Source organism: Falco rusticolus, chromosome 7 (genome assembly GCF_015220075.1).
Source record: "Falco rusticolus isolate bFalRus1 chromosome 7, bFalRus1.pri, whole genome shotgun sequence".
In the NCBI taxonomy this organism is placed as follows: Eukaryota; Metazoa; Chordata; class Aves; order Falconiformes; family Falconidae; genus Falco; species Falco rusticolus.
Window position 1 is genome coordinate 69,656,050 of NC_051193.1, and position 19,001 is coordinate 69,675,050.

The following is a 19,001-nucleotide window of genomic DNA, read 5'->3' on the forward strand; positions in this document are numbered from 1 at the left end:
TTCAGTTTAACAGTGAAGCAAAACAAATGAGATCAGCTCTTTCTAAACACAGCCAACACAAGAAGCAAGAAAAAACTCAGACACATACACACCTTATTATTCAACTGCACTTTATTTCAAATTTTAAAATTGCAACCACTGTACTTTTCCCTAGGGACATTTTAAGGCCTTGAAAGTCAATGCAACAAATTTAAAGCGTCACGTAAGACTGAGTCTAATGATGTCTTTTCTTGAAGTCCACAGGTGCCCTAAACAGTGTTTGCTGTACTTGCAAATTCAGATAACATCAAGTGCCTAACTATCTTTAAATCATTCTGTCTATTTCTACCATACATAATCTTCCCTAACAGGGAACACGATCTGCAGGAAACAGTGCTGCAAGATATCTTATTTACATACACACAGGTCAGTATCTGAACTTGCTGATGTGCAGTTTGACGGTAGCCTGAAACATGAAAATTTTTTGCCTTCAAGTCCTCAGAAATTTGTCTGAACACTATGTTAGTATTACTGCTGCACTGTATTTTCCTGTTACATCTTGCATTAGAATAGATATGCAGACTTAGCATACATACAAAGGCTAAAGCGTTTAGCGGTTAGGGGAAGTTCCTGATGATTACAGAGAAGCAGTTTTAATGACAGTCTTCAAGAATGATGATCTAAGAAACTACAGGCCCAACAATCTAGCCTCAGTCCCCAGGGAGGTTACAGAGCAACTCTTCCTGGCAGTCATTTCCAAGCACAAGAAGGATAGGAGGATGCTTGGGAATGGCAGCATGGATTTACCAAGGGCCAGTCATGCCTGACAAACAACTGCTTTCTACGGCAAGATGACTACTTGTGCAGGCAAGGTGAAATCAGTAGATATATCTTGATTTTAGTAAAGTCTCCCACCAAGGTGGACAGAAAAGTCCAAGCAGGGTGCAAGACTGCAAGCGATGTCCCCGTAAGATGGTATCAGGTCCAGTACTCAGAAAGTTCACATTTTGCTTTGCTTGCACACACAGCTTTTGTTTTCCCTGTTAAGCTGTCTTTACCTCAACTTGTGAGTTTTTTCACTTTTACCCTTCTGACTCTCCCCCTCCCACCCCACAGAGGGGAGTGAACAAGTGGCTGTGCAGCCTCCTGTTAAGATAGTCCTCTATCTTTCAAGTCTCAAGCCAGACAATCAAGCTAGATGACAGCAAAAGTACAAGGGAGAAAACGGACATAGAAACCTTAAATCTACCTTATATATGCTTCAAATTGCAAACGGTATTTTAGGCAGGGACAAAGCATCATGGGGAGCCATGGTATCAAGGTAAAATTTACCTGATGTGAGAAAGGAAAGAAAGGAAAATTAAAGGAAACACAATGAAAAGTCAGTTACTTTTTGTGGCTGGATGCCAAAGTAATCACCTCAATTGTCTTGATAATTTCCAAATAAAACAATGTAAATTTTATTCCAGGTTCCAATTCCAAAATAGAAGAACTAAGAAAAAGCCACAGAGAGGGTTATACTTGAAAAAAGATTATAGAATAATGTACAGGAAAGGGTTTCTGAGAATAGAATTTAAGACTGTTTAGGAAAAGATATCTGTCTAGCAGATTTTGCAAACAACTAGACACTGTTATCTAAGAGACATATGGATACAGTGTACTTTCAGCAGCTTTCTGAACCTGAGCATTTGAAGAACAGACACCTAAATGCTATTACTTTCTTCTAGGTCAGCAAGAACTCTCATAGTTGGTGCCTTAAAGTCAGCATTGGCTGAGAAACACGGTGTTCTCATTTTGTACTAACCTTAATTTCTGATAGATAACAACACTACTGAACAGAAAATATTCTCATAACTCTTCGGGTTTTTTTGTGATCAGCAGGAGTGGGGAAATTGGGGAAAAATCTGTATGACATTCAGGAAAAACCTCTGACAAAAAGAACTTTCATCTTAAAGAACAAAGAAAACACGTTTATGATCCTGAAGGCTACAAACAAAAAAAGGTACTCCTAACCTTGATTCTGTCAAGCTCTTCAACAAGTAAGAACCATACATACTCAGTGCACTCATTCTGCAAGTTCCATTGGCATGGAAATCATAATTAAGACATTTCTTAATGCACTATAACTTGCTGAGGTGCAAGTCTTGCCTAATCTAAGTTTTTAAACCAAATGAGTTAGCCAATGCTGGCATTGTAGTTGGTATTACTCAGGCAGTCACTTCCAGGCGATCAGTGTTTACAAGCTCACCACATATGAAAGCAGTTTCTTTATAAAATCCCTGCTTAACTGACTTGCTATAACCTTTGGACCATGCATTAGTTCAAACAATTATGAGCATACCACACCCCCTTACATATAAATGAGGATAAATGGTACACTAGTGACTACAAGTATGTTCTTACCACAGTAGCATTAACAACAGAGGTAAAAAAAGTTAACAAATATAGCACAAGTGAACAATTTATACATGTATAGGCCATTTCCAGTGGGAACATGCTTTAAGTTTTAAAAACCTATTTATAGTTTTGAGAAATCAGAGACTAACAAGAAAGTAAGAGCAGCATAGTAAGTATCAAGCCACTTGACAGAAGCAAGGTAGTAAGAAAAGTGTGAACAGTGGGCGTTCCTAGCTGCTAAAATTGATACACATTGCATTAGTTTACAAACAAACCCTGGATGCATGTCTTTACTTCTATTTTACTGTCTGTGTGTGTTCTTCTAATACTATCTGTTATCAGGCATAAGCAACAAACAAACTCCTAGCTTTAGGACATGACCAGAAAAATCTCAGGCAAAGGACATGTAACAGTGAATGCTGCAAGCATGGAAAGTCCCAGGGTGATAAGTTCCAGTGTGAAAGTTCAAGTTCACCTGAAATTAAAACTAACTGCAGACCAAAGAAATTAGTCCTAAGGTTTTTCTGACTGAAGATGCACATGCAGATTAGCTAGAAGTCTCCCATCATTCACTACTGCCCAGATAAGAAGCCTAAGACATAGCTCCTGAACACCTGAAAGAAATGATGGAAGAGCAGTAAGGTTACCTAACACGTGTACTGAACTGAAAGAAGAGAGGAAGACGGGGAAGAGCGATCAGTCACCACTGTACATGATGATGAAAGAGCTGGGAATGGCTAGGAAGTATGAAATAAGAACATAAGACTTCTCAAAATGGAGATGAAGACTTACTTACAGAAATAAAGCAATAAGCAATATTTAAAACTCCTCCCTTCTCCCACACTTACCCGACTACCTCAACAGCATCATTAAGATAGGGATCAACTATCATCTCCTTTGAAACGTTCCAATCTCCATCCGCAGCGATGATGCCAATGTTCCTTAGACCCAGTCTGTCCAAAGATTGTCGAAGTACCTTAGTAACAGATAACATCACTTAAAGTACAGCCTTCGTCAACTAGGCAACATGAAAACTTTAAGACTGAAAACATTTCAGAACTGTAGGGGGAATCATTGGAAGCATTTTTCTTCAGACCAAGACGGGTAAGAGAAGCTCTCACTTCTCAAAAGAAGAGCCATAATGACAACTAAGACAAAGTTAATGATAGGTATTTTTAATACTGAAGGTTTATCTATGGCATTCAGATAGCCATTACACAAAAATGGGCTTCTCATCATTTGGATTACTTTTGACACCCCATGTCCATATGCGTACTCCTCTCAAACACTCTCAACATACTGACTCCATCAAGCACATGCATGTAATACACTACATATGACTAATGGATTTATCATAGTCAGTCATGCTAAGTTGATCTAAAAATGATGACTGAATGGAAAGTGGAAGTGGACATACCTCCACAAGTGATCAGAAGTGAAAGTTAACCTGATCCCTCAAAAAGTATATTGAGAAAACAGGGACTGAAGTTTTAAAATAGAGAAGACCTTGTAACCATGCAGTTCTCCACAAGAACAGAAATGCCTGCCAAACATCTGTAGGCAAAGAACACCTCTGCATTCTTTTCACAGGCTGTTTTACAGAACAAAAAAAATCCTTGATGTTGTAGGTGTCTAATATTTAACTTTACACACTACTTGGCTCTCATATGTCTAATTTTTAGGAACATAATGCATAAAACTGGAATTGTCATATTTACAACAAAACTGAGGGCAGTCAACTCAGAAAAGAATTCCTATTCTGTCTTTCCAGCTTCTCCTTACTGTTTCACTGTCAAAGATGATCAACCGCTCACATCTACCCAGGCAAAATATAGCCAGCTCTAACAGTTAAGAATGAACCAGGTTTATAGAGGGCTGGTATTATACAAGAATGTTTTATTTGAACACTGAATAACAATAAAAAAAATAATAAAGCATTTCCAGCAGCTTCCACATACAGTTGCTCTGAGAAAGGACATCAGTCCACAGTCCAAAATCCTTTTTTCAACCTTGGATATAAAGGAATTATGTACTATGTGCTGTATGTATGCATGCATGAGAAAGATTTTTCCAACCCTTTGAAGACCAGTAGGCATGAATCCTTAAACAAGTGCTTCTAACAGCCCTCCAGCAAACTGAAGAATAGTAAGCATTTCTCTTCTGATGTGTAGTCAAATAAGGATACAAAGTAAAGTCCAAATGTTGGTGATAACAAAAGCCTAGACCTAAAGGACATAAAGCTTATTAGGAAGATTAAGAAGAAAAGTAGTAATGAAGTTCTGTTCAGCTACTTGAAACCTTTGAAGCACAAAGTTTACCAGAAGAAAAATTCATGATGGTAGAAATACTTGCAGGTAGGTCCTTGCAATTTAAAGCTTTCTAGCTATCTATAATTTGGGAAAATAGCTTAACCATAGAGACAGTTCAGAAGAACAAAATTACTAGAAAGGTTACAGAATTTCCATGTTGTTAGATGAGTACCAAGGACACAGAATAGACTCAAAATGCACTCCATAGTAACATATGCAGAATGGTTCCCCCATACTCAGCATTCATATTTATACACCAATACTCATTAAATTTTAATGTTACTTTAAGACGACAGTATTTTAAAATATAATTGGAAGAACAGGATCTTCTTGAATAAGAATTCCTAAGCAACAGAGTCAACATTTCTGTTTTCATTTTTCTACTTAAGAAACATAACTAGTGCCTTTGGGGATGAAGTAACTAAAATTATGTCACGACTAAAATCTATGTCATCTATATGTCAGACATCACACAAAATGTTTGGTGTGCAACAGCACACTTCAGCATAGAGACCTTTTTCGAAAGGCAGACTGCAAATAGAACTATCGTGCCAGTAGAGAATAGATGCAATGTGACACTGCAAAGTGTAAGAGAATGAATGGTAAAACAGGTATTAAATAAAAAGCCCTATATGAACTAACATACAGTGGAGGGAAGGCTGACACTTTTCAGCAAATATCTGGGTGAATTTACGACCAAATTTTAAACTAAACATTTAGCTCTAGAAGCCAAAAGCTTAGTCTCACTTCAACAGCAGTTAAAACCCTCACAAACAGAATGCCACATACTCAACAGTTCGTTCTCCACATTCATTCTCCCCACATTAGGAAGCCAAGACAGCCGAGAAAGCCTCCTTGTGACATGACATAGGACTGAGCAAAGTAAAACATTTTTATTTCCTACAAGACATACAGAAAGCCAGAAAACCAGTCTTAAAAAAAGCCAATAAGTGATATAGGGAAAAAAATGAGCATTTTATTTACAGTAATACCTGCCTTCTCTCCCTGATGATTCTTTTTACAAACAATTCAGTCTCAGATGTTCCAAGCAACATAACATCTAGTCAGTGAAAAAATAAAATTTGCAGCTCAAAAAAAACAAAAAAGATTTCTCACTATTTATCTTCTATCTCACTTGCATTGTTTTATTCCAGCCTGCAAACAAGCACTTCAGTTCTGTTTGGTCTTGCTTTCATGACACACACTGTACAACTAGAGATTTCTACTTGGAAGTCCACACACACACCCCTTTCTCACTCCTCCCCTACCAGCATACCTTGCCTATGGTTAGGATTATCCTTTGGAAGACTACCAGTATCCTTACTAGAATGATTTCTCCATTCGCCTATACCCAATTAGCAAAATGCTTTTCTGTTTTTAAAAAGAAAAATCTGGAACCCTCTTTGCCTGAGGCCAAATGTAACAGAAATTTTCAAGATCCTGAGGTGTTTTTTGGAATGAAGACAGTACCCTATAAACTCATTTCCTAGCTTTAAAAAAAGTTAGGCTATGGTTTGTGCTGAACACACATTGGGATGGGATATTTTAAGAGGAAACTAAGCACACCCACTGAACAAGTTTAGACAGATTTCAGTAGCTTCAATAGCAAAACCTGAAGCATCTAAACACCCACCAGTTTTGTTACTTAACGTGCCCAAAGAAATAAGACACTCTGACACAGATGCAAAGACATCTTGCTGTTTCACCCTTCAGTGTATTTTTATTTTCTCTGGAATGGATTTTGTAAGTCACTCAAACTCTAGTGCCAAACTTGTGTCCAAAAGGAACTAGTGGCTTAGCAGCCTACAACAGTGAGAGTCTAGAAAATACCTTTAATGAAATTACCTGTGAAGTATACGTAACAGAATTTGCTCTAAGATGCAATAAGACTTGGAAACTAAGTTACTGTGGTGGCAGGGGACCCAGTAAATAAGTTTAAAATACATGGTTGATTAACATATTTGTTAACAAAAAAACCCATAAAGCTGTATATAGGGTATTCTTTTTTCTTTGTACAAGGTATATGACCAGCACAGAGCTTTCTGCCAGTGCTTCCTGCTCTCCCTCAATCAAAGCTGTGCACAAATCACAGGAAACAGCTGTAAGGGTATTCATCTAATTCTATATTCTAGGAAATATAATTTTTAAAAGAAATTCTTTATAGGAGAGCTTTCTCAGTTTTCAGGAGTAGGAAGAATTTTATATATGCCAGCCTCATGAAAGATACTTACTTTTTTTTCCTCTTACTGCAGCGTCAAGTTTAACGGTTGTATGCCATTCCCTGTACTAAAAGTAACCATTGAACAAAATAACTGCAGAAGTTACCAAGGACAAATGATGTGACTAACCTCTTCCAATGCACATAAACTGTAAGAACTGAAACTTTTCTAATAGCCACTAATCGACTAATTTTAAGCAGACGGGATCCAATCCCTGCTGAGTTCTAAAAGAACAAAAAAATCAGCAGTTTTTCTATGCACTCAATTTAACTCTTATTTGCTTTTAAGAAGTGGCAATGCTATTGCTTCTTAGCCTCAAAGCAGCAACAAGGAAATTAACAAAGCAGAAGCTCGTACTTAAGATTCCACTTCAGCATAACATAACAAAAAAGGTTTTCAAAAAAGGGCGTGGGGCAGCAGGAGCAGGCAGCTGTGAGATATTAGAAGTATCTCAAGGTTGCTTATGTGAAACACTGTATTCCTCCAACTCTTTTAGAACAGGAGGTACCAAATGTTGCACTGCTACAAACACAGAGCCTTTCTTATGTTTTCCATAAAATCAGAAACTCTAGTTTTATAGCAATAATTTAAGGGTATTATATCCACTGGAACACTGTACAGAGTTTTAAGTAATTACAGATCTCAGACTTATAACTATATCCAAGCCAGTATAAAGATGATTAATTTATACAGTTTCAGTAGCATCAACTGGAGTTTCCATTAAAATTTAGAGGTCCTAAACGCTTAGGATACAGTGACACACTTAAACTTCAAAATAACAGTCTCTGACACACAAAAAAAAAGATCTAGAGATCTGACCTTGTGGGCATTCCATGCCTGCAACTACAAGAAATGGAGTTCAGTAAGTGAAGTAGCTGCAGGATTAAGGTCCCTTTTCTAGGGAGATTCCGAAAAGCTAATTGTTTACATATGGTAACAAACATTTCACTTTAGATAAACAGGAAAAAATACATACCTTAATGTATTTGCTACTAAATGCCCTTTCATTCCATATCTATAAAGGAAAAATAAAAAGCCATTTAGAAAAATCAGCATATGTCAATGCATAATGAAAGATTTTATTTATGTATATGGAAGATTATACAATTCATTAATTAACTTCATGGTTTCAGTTTGCTAGAGGAAATTGCTCTGGCTGGTTTTGTTATCAGCTCTTCAGGAGACAATTCTGTATGAAGGTGCAAAATACCTGTTTGTTCATCTGTCTCTAAGGTCTACTAACTGCCTTCTTGCTGTAAAGAACTCTAGAGTTCTTGAGCTCTACAAGGGTAGCAGTATTACACAGGACATAATTGCTAATGGGCCTACAGTTCGTTAGGAATCGTTGAGAAACACATTGTGGCCTCACGGTGTGGTCCTAATGAAGGGGCCCTGTTGCCATGCACTGACACAGAAGAGCTAGAGGAAGTTCTGTATCAAACAACTGCCTACCGCTGCAGGGGGTTATTCAACAACAGCGAATTCTGTTACAGTTCCTTCTAATTTACACAGGGCTATATGCATACTTCAACACAAGAGATCTCGATCCAGCAGATCAGACACAACATCATCTAATTTCTGTTGCTCTGGATTGTCCCGTCTTTTACGGAAACAGCATTTAAGCTAAACACTGCTCAAAAATCAAAAGCTGGAATGCTGGTCTTCCTTTCTACCAATAACCCTAGCCAACGAAATGCACAGTCAGAAACCTTTTTACTGTCTTTCTAACCACAACACGAACACTGTGACTCACATCCCCCAGTAAAAGTCACAGTATATCCCTGTAGGTGTAGATTAGCCAACCGTGTACGAGCAGTTTCTTGCAGGTGAGATATGTCCATTTGATTTCGGTATTTCTAGATCTTTCCATAAGTGCTCATATGTGACTTCAAAAATGAGCCAACCAAAAAGCTATTTCCTGAAAGGCTCATTTCACCATAAAGCAAATAATGACATATAACACGTTACAAACCAAAACAGCAGCAAAGGCTAACAAAGTAGAATCAGAACAGCATTAAAATTGTTTTGACTGTTTCTGAGCCTTCACAGACCTCACTCCTTTCCTGTATTTCAGATTATACCCACAAAGAAATCAGACAACATGCTATGTCACCACATTGCCTGCAAAAGCAGAAAATTGCCTTTTCTTAGAAGTACAGAATTCAGAAGGCCAGTCACCGTGAAGTAACAACACAGCAGCCAGACATAGCTCAAACACATAAAATGCAGAACTCGCCTTCTAGTATAACAGCATAACAAGGAGAATATTTAACAGCAGTTGTTCTCCCTGTCCCCCACAACCAAAGTGCTGAAGCATCACTGCATTGCCACAAATGCAAGACAGACACAGCTGAAATAAGTCACCCCCACCAAGGGGGGTGCAATCCAGAGGGGAGAAAAATCAGATCTACCTTCCCACATTACAGCAGAAAGGTCAGGCTTCCTTTGAAGGATCGGAACCATAGTTTTAGCAGCTTTGCTCTGGACTGCTGAAGTGATTTTCAGCTTTTCTAAAGTTAAACAACTGTCTTATATCAAAACACAAGTCCAAAGTAACTGTTTCAGTAAGTATAGGACTGATTTTAGAGGAATCCTTGCCATGTATTTTCTTAATCAGAAGACAAAAATAAAAAGTTGATTCTCAGTCAAACAGTAAACTTGAAACGTGTTTTTCCAGATTGTCTGCTTCTCCCTCTCATCTCCAAATCATGACACTTTTCACAGACATTCATTCACTACTTCCATATATTGCACTGCACCACAATACAGTAGTTATAATGTACTGTAACACATGCAGCTTTACCTTAACTACTATAAATGATACAGGCAAAAATGGAAGAATTTGTAGAGGATTGCCCTTCCACAAAACAGTGACCATACTTCATGCCCAGAAGTCACATTAGCAGACTTTCACGCACTCTGTCTTAACTAATGCTTTTTGTTAGCTGGTAACTGTTGAAACCCAAGCAGAACACGCAAGCCCAAGACTCAAACAGATTCCAGAATTCTCAGTTTCTCTGGTAACTTCATTCTAGAACTGGGAAGGCAGGACACTAGCTATTTTACAGATTCTATTTTAACGGCCATTATTGCAGAAAGACTGTAAACTAACATTTCCCCTTGCAACAGAAAAAGCCAAAACTGCAATTACATAACAATTTCTCCTCCCATCCCCCTCCTCCAGTAATCAACAAGGAGAGGCAAGACCAAGATCTTAAGAATGACTATAAATAAAATACACAGGAGGTTTTGCTTTACTGACCCCAACATAATCAATATCCAAATCATGATACTGTTTAGCTCCTAATATCCAAGAAACAACATAGTAAGCAGTGACATCTGGATAGTCATAGGGCCAGTTTTCACCCTTCCCCACCCATGCTGGAAATGTCCAAGGTAATCCTGGAAAGAGAGAAGAAAAACAAATGAATTGGGTAAGCGGTTGGTTTACATTATTCAGCAAGCTTCAACAGCAAGCTGTAATTTGTTCTACCTAAAAAGAAGGAGCACATATGCACTTCAAATTCACATTGTTCCAGAGAAACAATGAAACATAACTTTCATTATGAAACTGAAACTGTTTCATTACGAAACAGAAAATAAAACTGGAGAGTATGCTCTAATATAAATTGTGATCAAATATATTAATAGCTTCCCTTTTTTTAAGCTAGAAAGCCTTCATTACTAGAATACAACTGACTATGTACAATCTTCCAATTGTGTGGAATTAGCTCTAAAAAATCTAAAATTTCAAAGATTTTAGGATAAAAAGTCACAGATTTATAGACAAAGGATCAATACTGAACACCAAAAATTGTTAATCTCCTGAATATTAATTTCAGAAGAAGTGATGATCTCATCATAATAGAGGAAGAAAGACTAGGATCATGAGAAAGCATTTCCGCGTCTGAGCTGTTTACTGGGTCTTTTAAATGAGAACAAGAAATTAACCTAACCAGATTCTGCTAAATTTTCAGCTGGCATTGTATAAGATACCGTGAGCTAATTCAAAGGCAAACCCTCTTTCCTTTGTTGAGAGCTTGATCTGAGGGAAGAGGAAGGTTTATTAATAACCACAATTAGTCATAGATTACTCCTTGTCACAGTGCCTGTCTAAGAACCTGACCAGCAAATCCACCCAGCCTAATCCCAGGAAGAGGATGGGATTAGAAACTTCAATCAATAGATTTCTTGTTTCATGTGACATAAATTTTGTGAAGTGCTTCAGTTAAAGTTTAGGCTTCCACATTTGTACTGTCACAACACACACACAACCCACAATCAAAACAGGGAGACAGGAAAGTCCTCTTATAACACAACTACATACGTTAGACAAATCAGAAGACAAGAACCACCATAGTGGGGAAGGGCTGATGGGTTTGTAGTAAGAACACATCATTGAATTTAGCATGTATAAGGTTCACAGATCTACACTTCCTGTAATTTCACTTTATCTCCCCGATTTTTTTATTCTGTTGTTCAAAAATTCAGCTCTCATGATAAATCAAATTCATTGCTGTGATAGAGCTTAAGCATTAATTTTACTTGATACAAACAAATTATTAGAGTCATTTCTTATCCTATGTTATAGCACAATAAAAGAAAGTAACAAAGGAAAACACAGTAAGTTTAAGTGAAGCATCAAGGCAACATTACCAAATATTAGACATTCTAGTTTGTCTACTGCAACATCAAAACATTTGCCTATTGAAAATAATATGCTAATTAAGGGTAAGAAATGCACTTTAGTTAAGGGGGGAAAAAGCATATAAATCCTAATGCTTGCAGCAATTTACCAATCAGTTTAATTTTGGGGTTCCTCTTTTTAGCTTCTTTCATCAGCCACCATTCATAGCCCCGGAAGTAGTTCTCGTCATTTTCATAGTGCATATGGGAGGGTTCAGTACCATCTAGGAAGGAAAGAGACAGATAGCTCACAATTATCTTCTGTGTCATAAGCTGTTACACATTCTAAAGTTTTCTGTATTGCTCACTGCCATAGTATGCAAGCACATACCTCCAACATGGTTCACGTTCTTTGGTACGTATGTATTTTAAAGCAAAATGAGCAGCAGGAGGGAACATGCAAGACTTGCCACCCTTCGTTCTTAGCGTATTAACTTAGCACTAATTTAGTGATTTTTATTTTTAAGGAACTATGCCTGCTTTTAACATCAGAATGTGATTAGCTACTGGTCATTTTCTATCCCTAGCTATGGTAATACTGAAGCTATATTCATGATTATCTTGGTCCCAAAAACCACTAGGAAAGTTACAGCATTAAGATCTGGAGGGGGCGGGGAAGAACAAAAAAAAAAAACAACAACAAAAAAACCACCACACTTGTAGAAGCAAGTTATATCTAAACCAAAAAGCAAACAAAAGAAGGTAATAGTTTGTCTCTTCTGTGCAAGGCAAGTCCAGGGAGAAAAAAGAAAGGAACTGCCATGAAGTTTTCCAGTGACAGGAAAGATATATTTTTTTTTTTAATAGTAAAAGATCTAGTTTATAATTTCGATGGTGTTCCATGACTTGCAGGAAGCGTCTCTGAAACTGAAGGCTATGGCACTGAATTCCCTCAGGCAAAGGTAAACAAACCAGAAAGGTGGAAAAGAATCAGTGTTGCATGGGAAGTCACTACACACAAAAGCCAATTAATAATTTGTGCATGCAGCTGCAACAATTACTTACACTAAACTATATGCTTAATTGTTCCAGACATCTCTTCTGATGAGACTTTTTTTTTTAAATGAAGACTGCTGAAACAGCACATTTCATTACAGAAAATAGGACTGATAACTTTTTATCTTACTAACACCTAACTAGGCAAATTACACAAAGACATTTTCAATTGTGGCCAGGCAAGAAAAAACAGTGCCTACAGACACCACCACTCCAGTCAAATGTAGCAGTTGACTAAACCAAAGGAACATAATTGCTTCTGACCTGCTGTCTTTGGCATTTTCATGCTTTTAAGACATAACCACCTAGTCCTACACAAGTTTTGCAAAACCGGTGTTTGAGAAATGCACTGCAATTCAGAAAGCTACTAGAGATGTCTTAATCTGGACGGGGGGGGGGGGGGGGGGGGGGGGGAAGAAAACACTTTCTCTAGAATGCAACCTATCAACCATATGATAGTGAGAACTGTCTCTAGAGAACATTAAGTATAAATTTCTCTTCTACAAGTCAACAGACATTGTTAATGTTTTTCTGCAACTTCAGGACAACTACAGAATGCATCTCCAAGCCTCAGCTAAAGGACATGTAGGACATGTTACACAGGGCATCACTGCAACAAGTAGTTAAACCCTGCTCACAAAATCCATACCTGTTGATTGTCCATCACCTCCAATCTCTACTTTGAGGATATGTAAAGAAGCACCAAAATTTGGCTAGAAAAAAAGAGAGACAGAAAAACAAACAGAATCCTGCTGTTAACAAGAAGAATGCAGTACGTGTACAATTTTGAGGATGCTAAAAATTCAATACTTTTTTTTTTTAGACACCCATTATAGAAATTGTACAAGTCTGCTTCAAAAAGGAAATTGAGTGAGATAACTCACACTTATCTTTAGTCAGTTTCACCAGCTTTTGCACCATTAACCACATTTCTCCCCAGCTGTGCAGATTCCAAATTGGTTATGCTCAAGAAAATACTGAAGCACTCTTAGTTAGAACATGGGCTACATGAGCAATACAACAGTATTTTCAATGTTATTACAAGTCAAGTGGATTTTCTTTTAAAATCAAATTATTGAACTTACTATTTCCATAAATAATTTATTCTTTGGTGTAAAGGGTTACACTGCTTATGTGAAAGAGCATACATACAGGTCTGCTAACTAATAAACTGCTAACTACAGGCGGAAAAGCAAGAAAGAACTACCATACTGGAAAACAAATGGCCACCTAGTCCACTACCCTTTTTCCCTGGTATCTGACTGGTGGAGCAGAATATAAAATTCAAGCTCATACAAGTGGATCCTACTCCTAGTCTGTTCTTGCAGTCATTAGTGGCTTACAAGTTACTCAAGCTAGAAGTTACAACTACTCATTATTTTAATAACCGCTAATGAGCTGGCCCCCTCCATGGAATTACCTAAGTACAATTTTGGTATCAAAAAAAAAAGGTCTAAGATGTAAGAATGCAGTTTGATTAAAAAATATGCTGCACAGACAATAGTTTGCTTGGCTTACAAGTTTTGCAGGTTTTATTTGTTTTTAAATAAGAAGCAAGTATTCCCAATTCACCATTTCTCTTCCTGACATTTCTGATTTTAAACCTCTAGCACATTTGCTCTCCCATTTCCATCATGAAAGTTGACTGACACTAAAAGACAAGGAGAGTGAGGCAAGGTATACCCCTCCACAGGCATCTCATGACAGCTTAAGCAGTTTTGGTGAAAGAACATGTAAAAAAATCTTTGAAAATCACAGTCTCTTGGCTAGATTCTTTTACCACATACCTACTGATTCCTTCAGAAAACTCATATTTGTAAAACACAGTTTCAGTATCCAAAATCCATAGGTTTTGATTCCCCAGTCACACGTTATATGCCTTACTCTACACTTTAAAACCAATTCCTTAAACTACATAGTAAACTATTCCCCTCCAGCCATCTGGATTACACTGCTTGAAAGTGACATGACATCCTCTTCCAGCAGAGTAATTTACAGTGCTAAAAGCAAAGCAAATTATTACTGTCCAGCACAATAATCTTACCATATATTAAGTTGGGTAACTCCACAGGTCACACTTGCTAAACTAGAGCCACTTACAAACCAGTAATGTTCACACACCTTCTAGCGTAACTGCACTTACACTTGGAACTAGTAGACTAATCTGGAATAGATATGCTGCTGAAATGATGCAGTTTGCACAGCTGTTTTCATATTATGTGAATCTATCTGTATTCCAAAAAATTCAAAACTGTCTCAAAGACCTACTTCCTGCAATCACTATGAACAACTAAACCTCCCACTTTAGACACAAAAATTATTCAATCCTCATTAAGCCCACAGGGATGGTCAAATATGTTGAAAACATTTTTTAAAACATATTGTGAAAACATAAAAGAGATTTTCATAATAATCTGAGGAAGCATAGAACCATTTTGGTTGGAGAAGACCTTTAAAATCATCAAGACCAACTGTTAACCTAGCACTGCCAAGCCCACCCCTAAACCATGTCCCCAAGCACCCCAGCTACAAGTTTTTTTGAACAACTCCCTGGGCAGCCTGTTCCAGTGCTTGACCACCCTTCCTGTGAAGGAGTTGTTCCTCATATCTGATCTAAACCTCCCCTGGGGCAGCTGGAGGCTGTTTACTCTGGTCCTGTCACTTGTTCCCTGGGAGCAGAGACCGACCCCCCCTGCCCACAGCCCCTGTCAGGCAGCTGCAGGGAGCGACCAGGCCCCCCCAGCCCCCTCCTCTCCAGGCTGAGCCCCCCCAGCCCCCGCCCGGCTCTGGACACGCTCCAGCCCCTCAGTGTCCCTCTGGCCGTGAGGGGCCCAGAGCTGAGCCCAGGGCTCGAGGGGCGGCCTCACCCGTGCCGAGCGCAGGGGGACAGGCACTGCCCCGGCCCCGCTGGCCACGCCGTGTGGGACACCAGCCAGGGCGCTGCTGGCCTCCTGGGCCACCCGGTCACACTGCCAGCTCATATTCAGCTGGCTGTCAGCCAGCCACCTCCAGGTGCTTTCCCACCGGGCAGCTTTCCAGCCACTCTGCCCCAAGCCTGAAGCATCCTGTGGGTAACAGGCTCCTGAACAACATGCAGGCTGTCAAAAACAACAGCTTATACTTCAAGGTTCTGATAAAAATCAACATTAAAGTTGACACTTTAAATGATGGGATTTTGCCTTATTACAAATAGTACTGAATATACTACAGGAGTTCCAAGATCACACAAGAAATTCTGTGTGAAATTAGACATTATTTTAGCAGTGAAACCAACTTTACCTTGAACAGATAATCTAAAATCTGGGAGCGATAAGGTTCTTGGTAGTTCACCAGGAGTCTAGATGTGGCCTAAAATGGAAAGAAAATATTAAAATATGAACACCTAACTTTCAAACATATAAGTACATCCCAGTTTGTCAATCTAGGACTTTCACATAGCTAATAAACATACAAAAATAATAATATCACCAGGATCTCAGCTAAGGCCCTACAAAAAGTCTTTTCTAACCCTGCAATTGTACCTTCCTGGTTTCATAAATTGCATCTGCCTTGTACTCCAGTTACCTGCAATTTACTGAAAGAGAGTCCAAAGAACAGAGAAACAAAAAGATCTCACAGACTTATAATAAGGAAAATGCAACTCCCTCCCAGCACCGTTTGTCCCACTCTGCTTGAACCCCCCTGCTTTGGCTCACCGTACACCAAAGGCAACGGGAGCTCACGGGGTGCACAGGCAGGAGGGCAAGGCAAGCAGCACAGCAGGTCCTGCAGTGGGTAAGAACTTGCAGGATCTCACGGCTCCGCTGGCTGGACCCCAGGAAAGCATACAACCAGCTGTTGGTTCGTCTCACATTTTAAAACTCACAGGGACAAGTCGCTAGGAAGACCCTCTACTGAAAAAAACCACCCTGGCTCGGCTCTCCTCCAACAGCACCAAGGCCCTGGCCGACCCTCAGCACCCCAAGCAGCCTGATGAGCAGGAGCCACAGCGCAGGTGGCCGCAGGGCAGGCACGAAGCTGCCGGGACCACTGCCCACACAGCGCCCCTCGGGGCCCCCAGGAGCCCCCCTCAAGGCCCCACTCACACATCCCGCCTTCCCCCTCACGGCTCCCCTCAGAGACCCCCCCAGCCCTCACAGCTTTCCTCGGAAATCCCCTCCCAGCCCTCAGGCCTCCCTAGGAGACACCCCACCAACCCTCAGGGCTCCCCTGGGAGACACACACCTCCCAGCCCTCACGGCTCCCCTCAGAGACGCCCCCCAGCCCTCACGGCTCCCCTCGGAGACCCCCCTCCGGCGCTCATGCCCCCACGCCCTCCAGCGTCGCTCACCCCGCCGCCGCTGACAGCCCCGATCCCATCAAACGTCCTGCCCAGCCCGCCGGCATCATCCAGCACGTAGGTAGCCGTCAAGAGCGCAGCAGCATCGATCCCGGGGGGGCCCGGCGCACAGCTGCAGCCAAGGAGAAGCCAGCCCCACAGCAAAGCCGCGCTCCCCATCCCGCTCCGCTCCGCTCCGCCGACAGCCTCCCTGCTGCACCGCGCCGCCGCCCGCCGCCGCGCCTCACGTGACCGCACCACCTGGTAGCCACCTAGGGGCGGGGCGTGAGCGCCCCTCGCCGCCATTTTGGTAACGGGAAAGCCATGCAGCTCTTACCCACGCCCGGGATGAAGTTAGTGGTTGCCATTTTGAGAAAGGGCAAGGCAAGTTCCGGTTGGTGGGAAGCGTACCGCCATGCTGGAATTGGGCACTTGAACGGCGAGTGAAGCTATTGCGGAGCCATCTTGAGTGTTGGAAAGGTGGCTGGCTGCGAGGGGAGGCGGGGTGTGGGCGTCACGGCTGGGCAGGGTTTTCCTGCGAACACCGAGGCAAGTGTTAGCGCAGCGTGAGCGGGCAAGAGCTACGCCAAACAAACCTTTTTTTCCGGGGTCTGTGGCAAGGCACAGCAGTTTTCCTGGGAGAGGAACGCAGGGAATCTCTCACTATGAATCTCGTAACTGCCAGGCCCTTGCCAGCACCCACCAGCCATTTCCCTGGTTTTGGTCCGCTCTCCAGCTGTCTCCAAATCACTTGGAAAACAGGCAAAAATGGGCACTTTGGAGGAGAAAACTCGAGCCCGTTGCTGTGAGAAAGACCTTTGATCGCCTGTACAGGAACAGGCAGGGAGTGGCCCTGCAGCACAGGGCCAGGCCCAGAGAGGCCCTGCCAAGGAGAGGGGTGACAGCAGCCTCCCTCGCAGGCTTCCCTGGGGATCACGGTTGGCTCCAGTTAGATCCACAGCTGCGTCAGCAGGACCCCAGAGAGGGATCCTAAAAGTGGATTTTGACCTGCAACGCTAGCAGGGCTGAAGGAGCCTTTCTGTTTGACAGCCTTCATGGGGCACGCTGCCAGGCGGCTGCATAAAACATGACCAGCTGAGATGGTGCTGGGCCATGCAGTAAAGGTTTCTGTGAGGATAGGTGCTCCTCAGACTCCAGCACATGAAAGCATTCAGCTCAAAAGTAATCAAGAGATTAGGAATCAAATTGGATACCCTATAAAAATCTTTAAAGGGGAACTGTCTGCCTGCTGACCTCAGTGTTCTACAGAGGCAATGCTCTGTGTGCTTAAAGGAGGAGCGAGGCACCTCAAAATGCAGTGGTGGACATCATGCAGGCAGTGTGTTAGAGCTGTGGAAAAGCCCAGGTTTTGTGCATTTCTGTCCATAAAGAATGCTGTTATTCGAGCCACTGCCTGTCTTGCCCAGGTCATTGAGGGATCTAATGTCTCAGTGATGACAATACCTGACTAACGTTTCCTGTTTATGTCTTTTTTAATAACAATACCAAACACAAAACATTTTGCACTTTACAGCAATATCAAGCATTAACTAATGAACCTGCTCACACCCAAGTGAGCTATACAATGTCATTATTACATGCAGGACAGAGTGACTTCCTCAAGGCTACAATGAGTCAGTGGCAGAGGTAGAATTATGCTCACAGTCCTAATTCAGATTCATTCCAGCAGACTGTATACCTGGAAGGTTTGCAAAACCTTCATGTATTATTAATTGGTTAATTTTGATAATTTCTTATGTTAATGCATTAGTTTATTCCAGGTAGAAGGCTTCAGCTGTGGAATTCAGTCTCTTACTCATAGGAGCCAAAAAGTACCAGCTTTCAAAACTCTGTTTCCACCCTATGATGTGCTGAGTGCCTCCTGTGTTCAGCTGGTATAGAAAAACATTCTTAGAATGTTTTGGTGGAAAGAAGAGGATATTTTGGTGGGGTTCTGAGGACTTTTATTCTGCATTAGGAATCTCAACCTTGCGATTTGCCTTTTTTTTTTTCTTTGGACTTATGTCCATGACCCAAGAATGTATGATCTGGACTCTTTGTAACCCTAAACATAACCAATAAAATTATTGAGGACCT

The 19,001-nt window shown here is 40.8% G+C and overlaps 1 protein-coding gene across 2 annotated transcripts in view; it reads right to left on the reverse strand.

Moving 5' to 3' along the window:
- GALC (galactosylceramidase) overlaps positions 1 to 17,155 on the reverse strand; it is a 37,003-nt gene extending 19,848 nt beyond the window's left edge. The window contains exons 1-7 of one of the 2 annotated variants that reach the window (XM_037394869.1): positions 16,917 to 17,154; positions 15,866 to 15,934; positions 13,236 to 13,299; positions 11,701 to 11,814; positions 10,167 to 10,306; positions 7,881 to 7,919; positions 3,225 to 3,352 (exon numbers count right to left, since the gene is read on the reverse strand). In XM_037394869.1, coding sequence (XP_037250766.1) covers positions 3,225 to 3,352; positions 7,881 to 7,919; positions 10,167 to 10,306; positions 11,701 to 11,814; positions 13,236 to 13,299; positions 15,866 to 15,934; positions 16,917 to 17,084 — 722 coding nt within the window. In that variant the 5' untranslated portion in view covers positions 17,085 to 17,154. Of the gene's footprint in view, positions 1 to 3,224; positions 3,353 to 7,880; positions 7,920 to 10,166; positions 10,307 to 11,700; positions 11,815 to 13,235; positions 13,300 to 15,865; positions 15,935 to 16,916 lie in introns of both variants that reach the window. The other variant, XM_037394870.1, reaches the window with a different exon arrangement.
- Between the last annotated feature and the right edge of the window lie 1,846 nt (positions 17,156 to 19,001).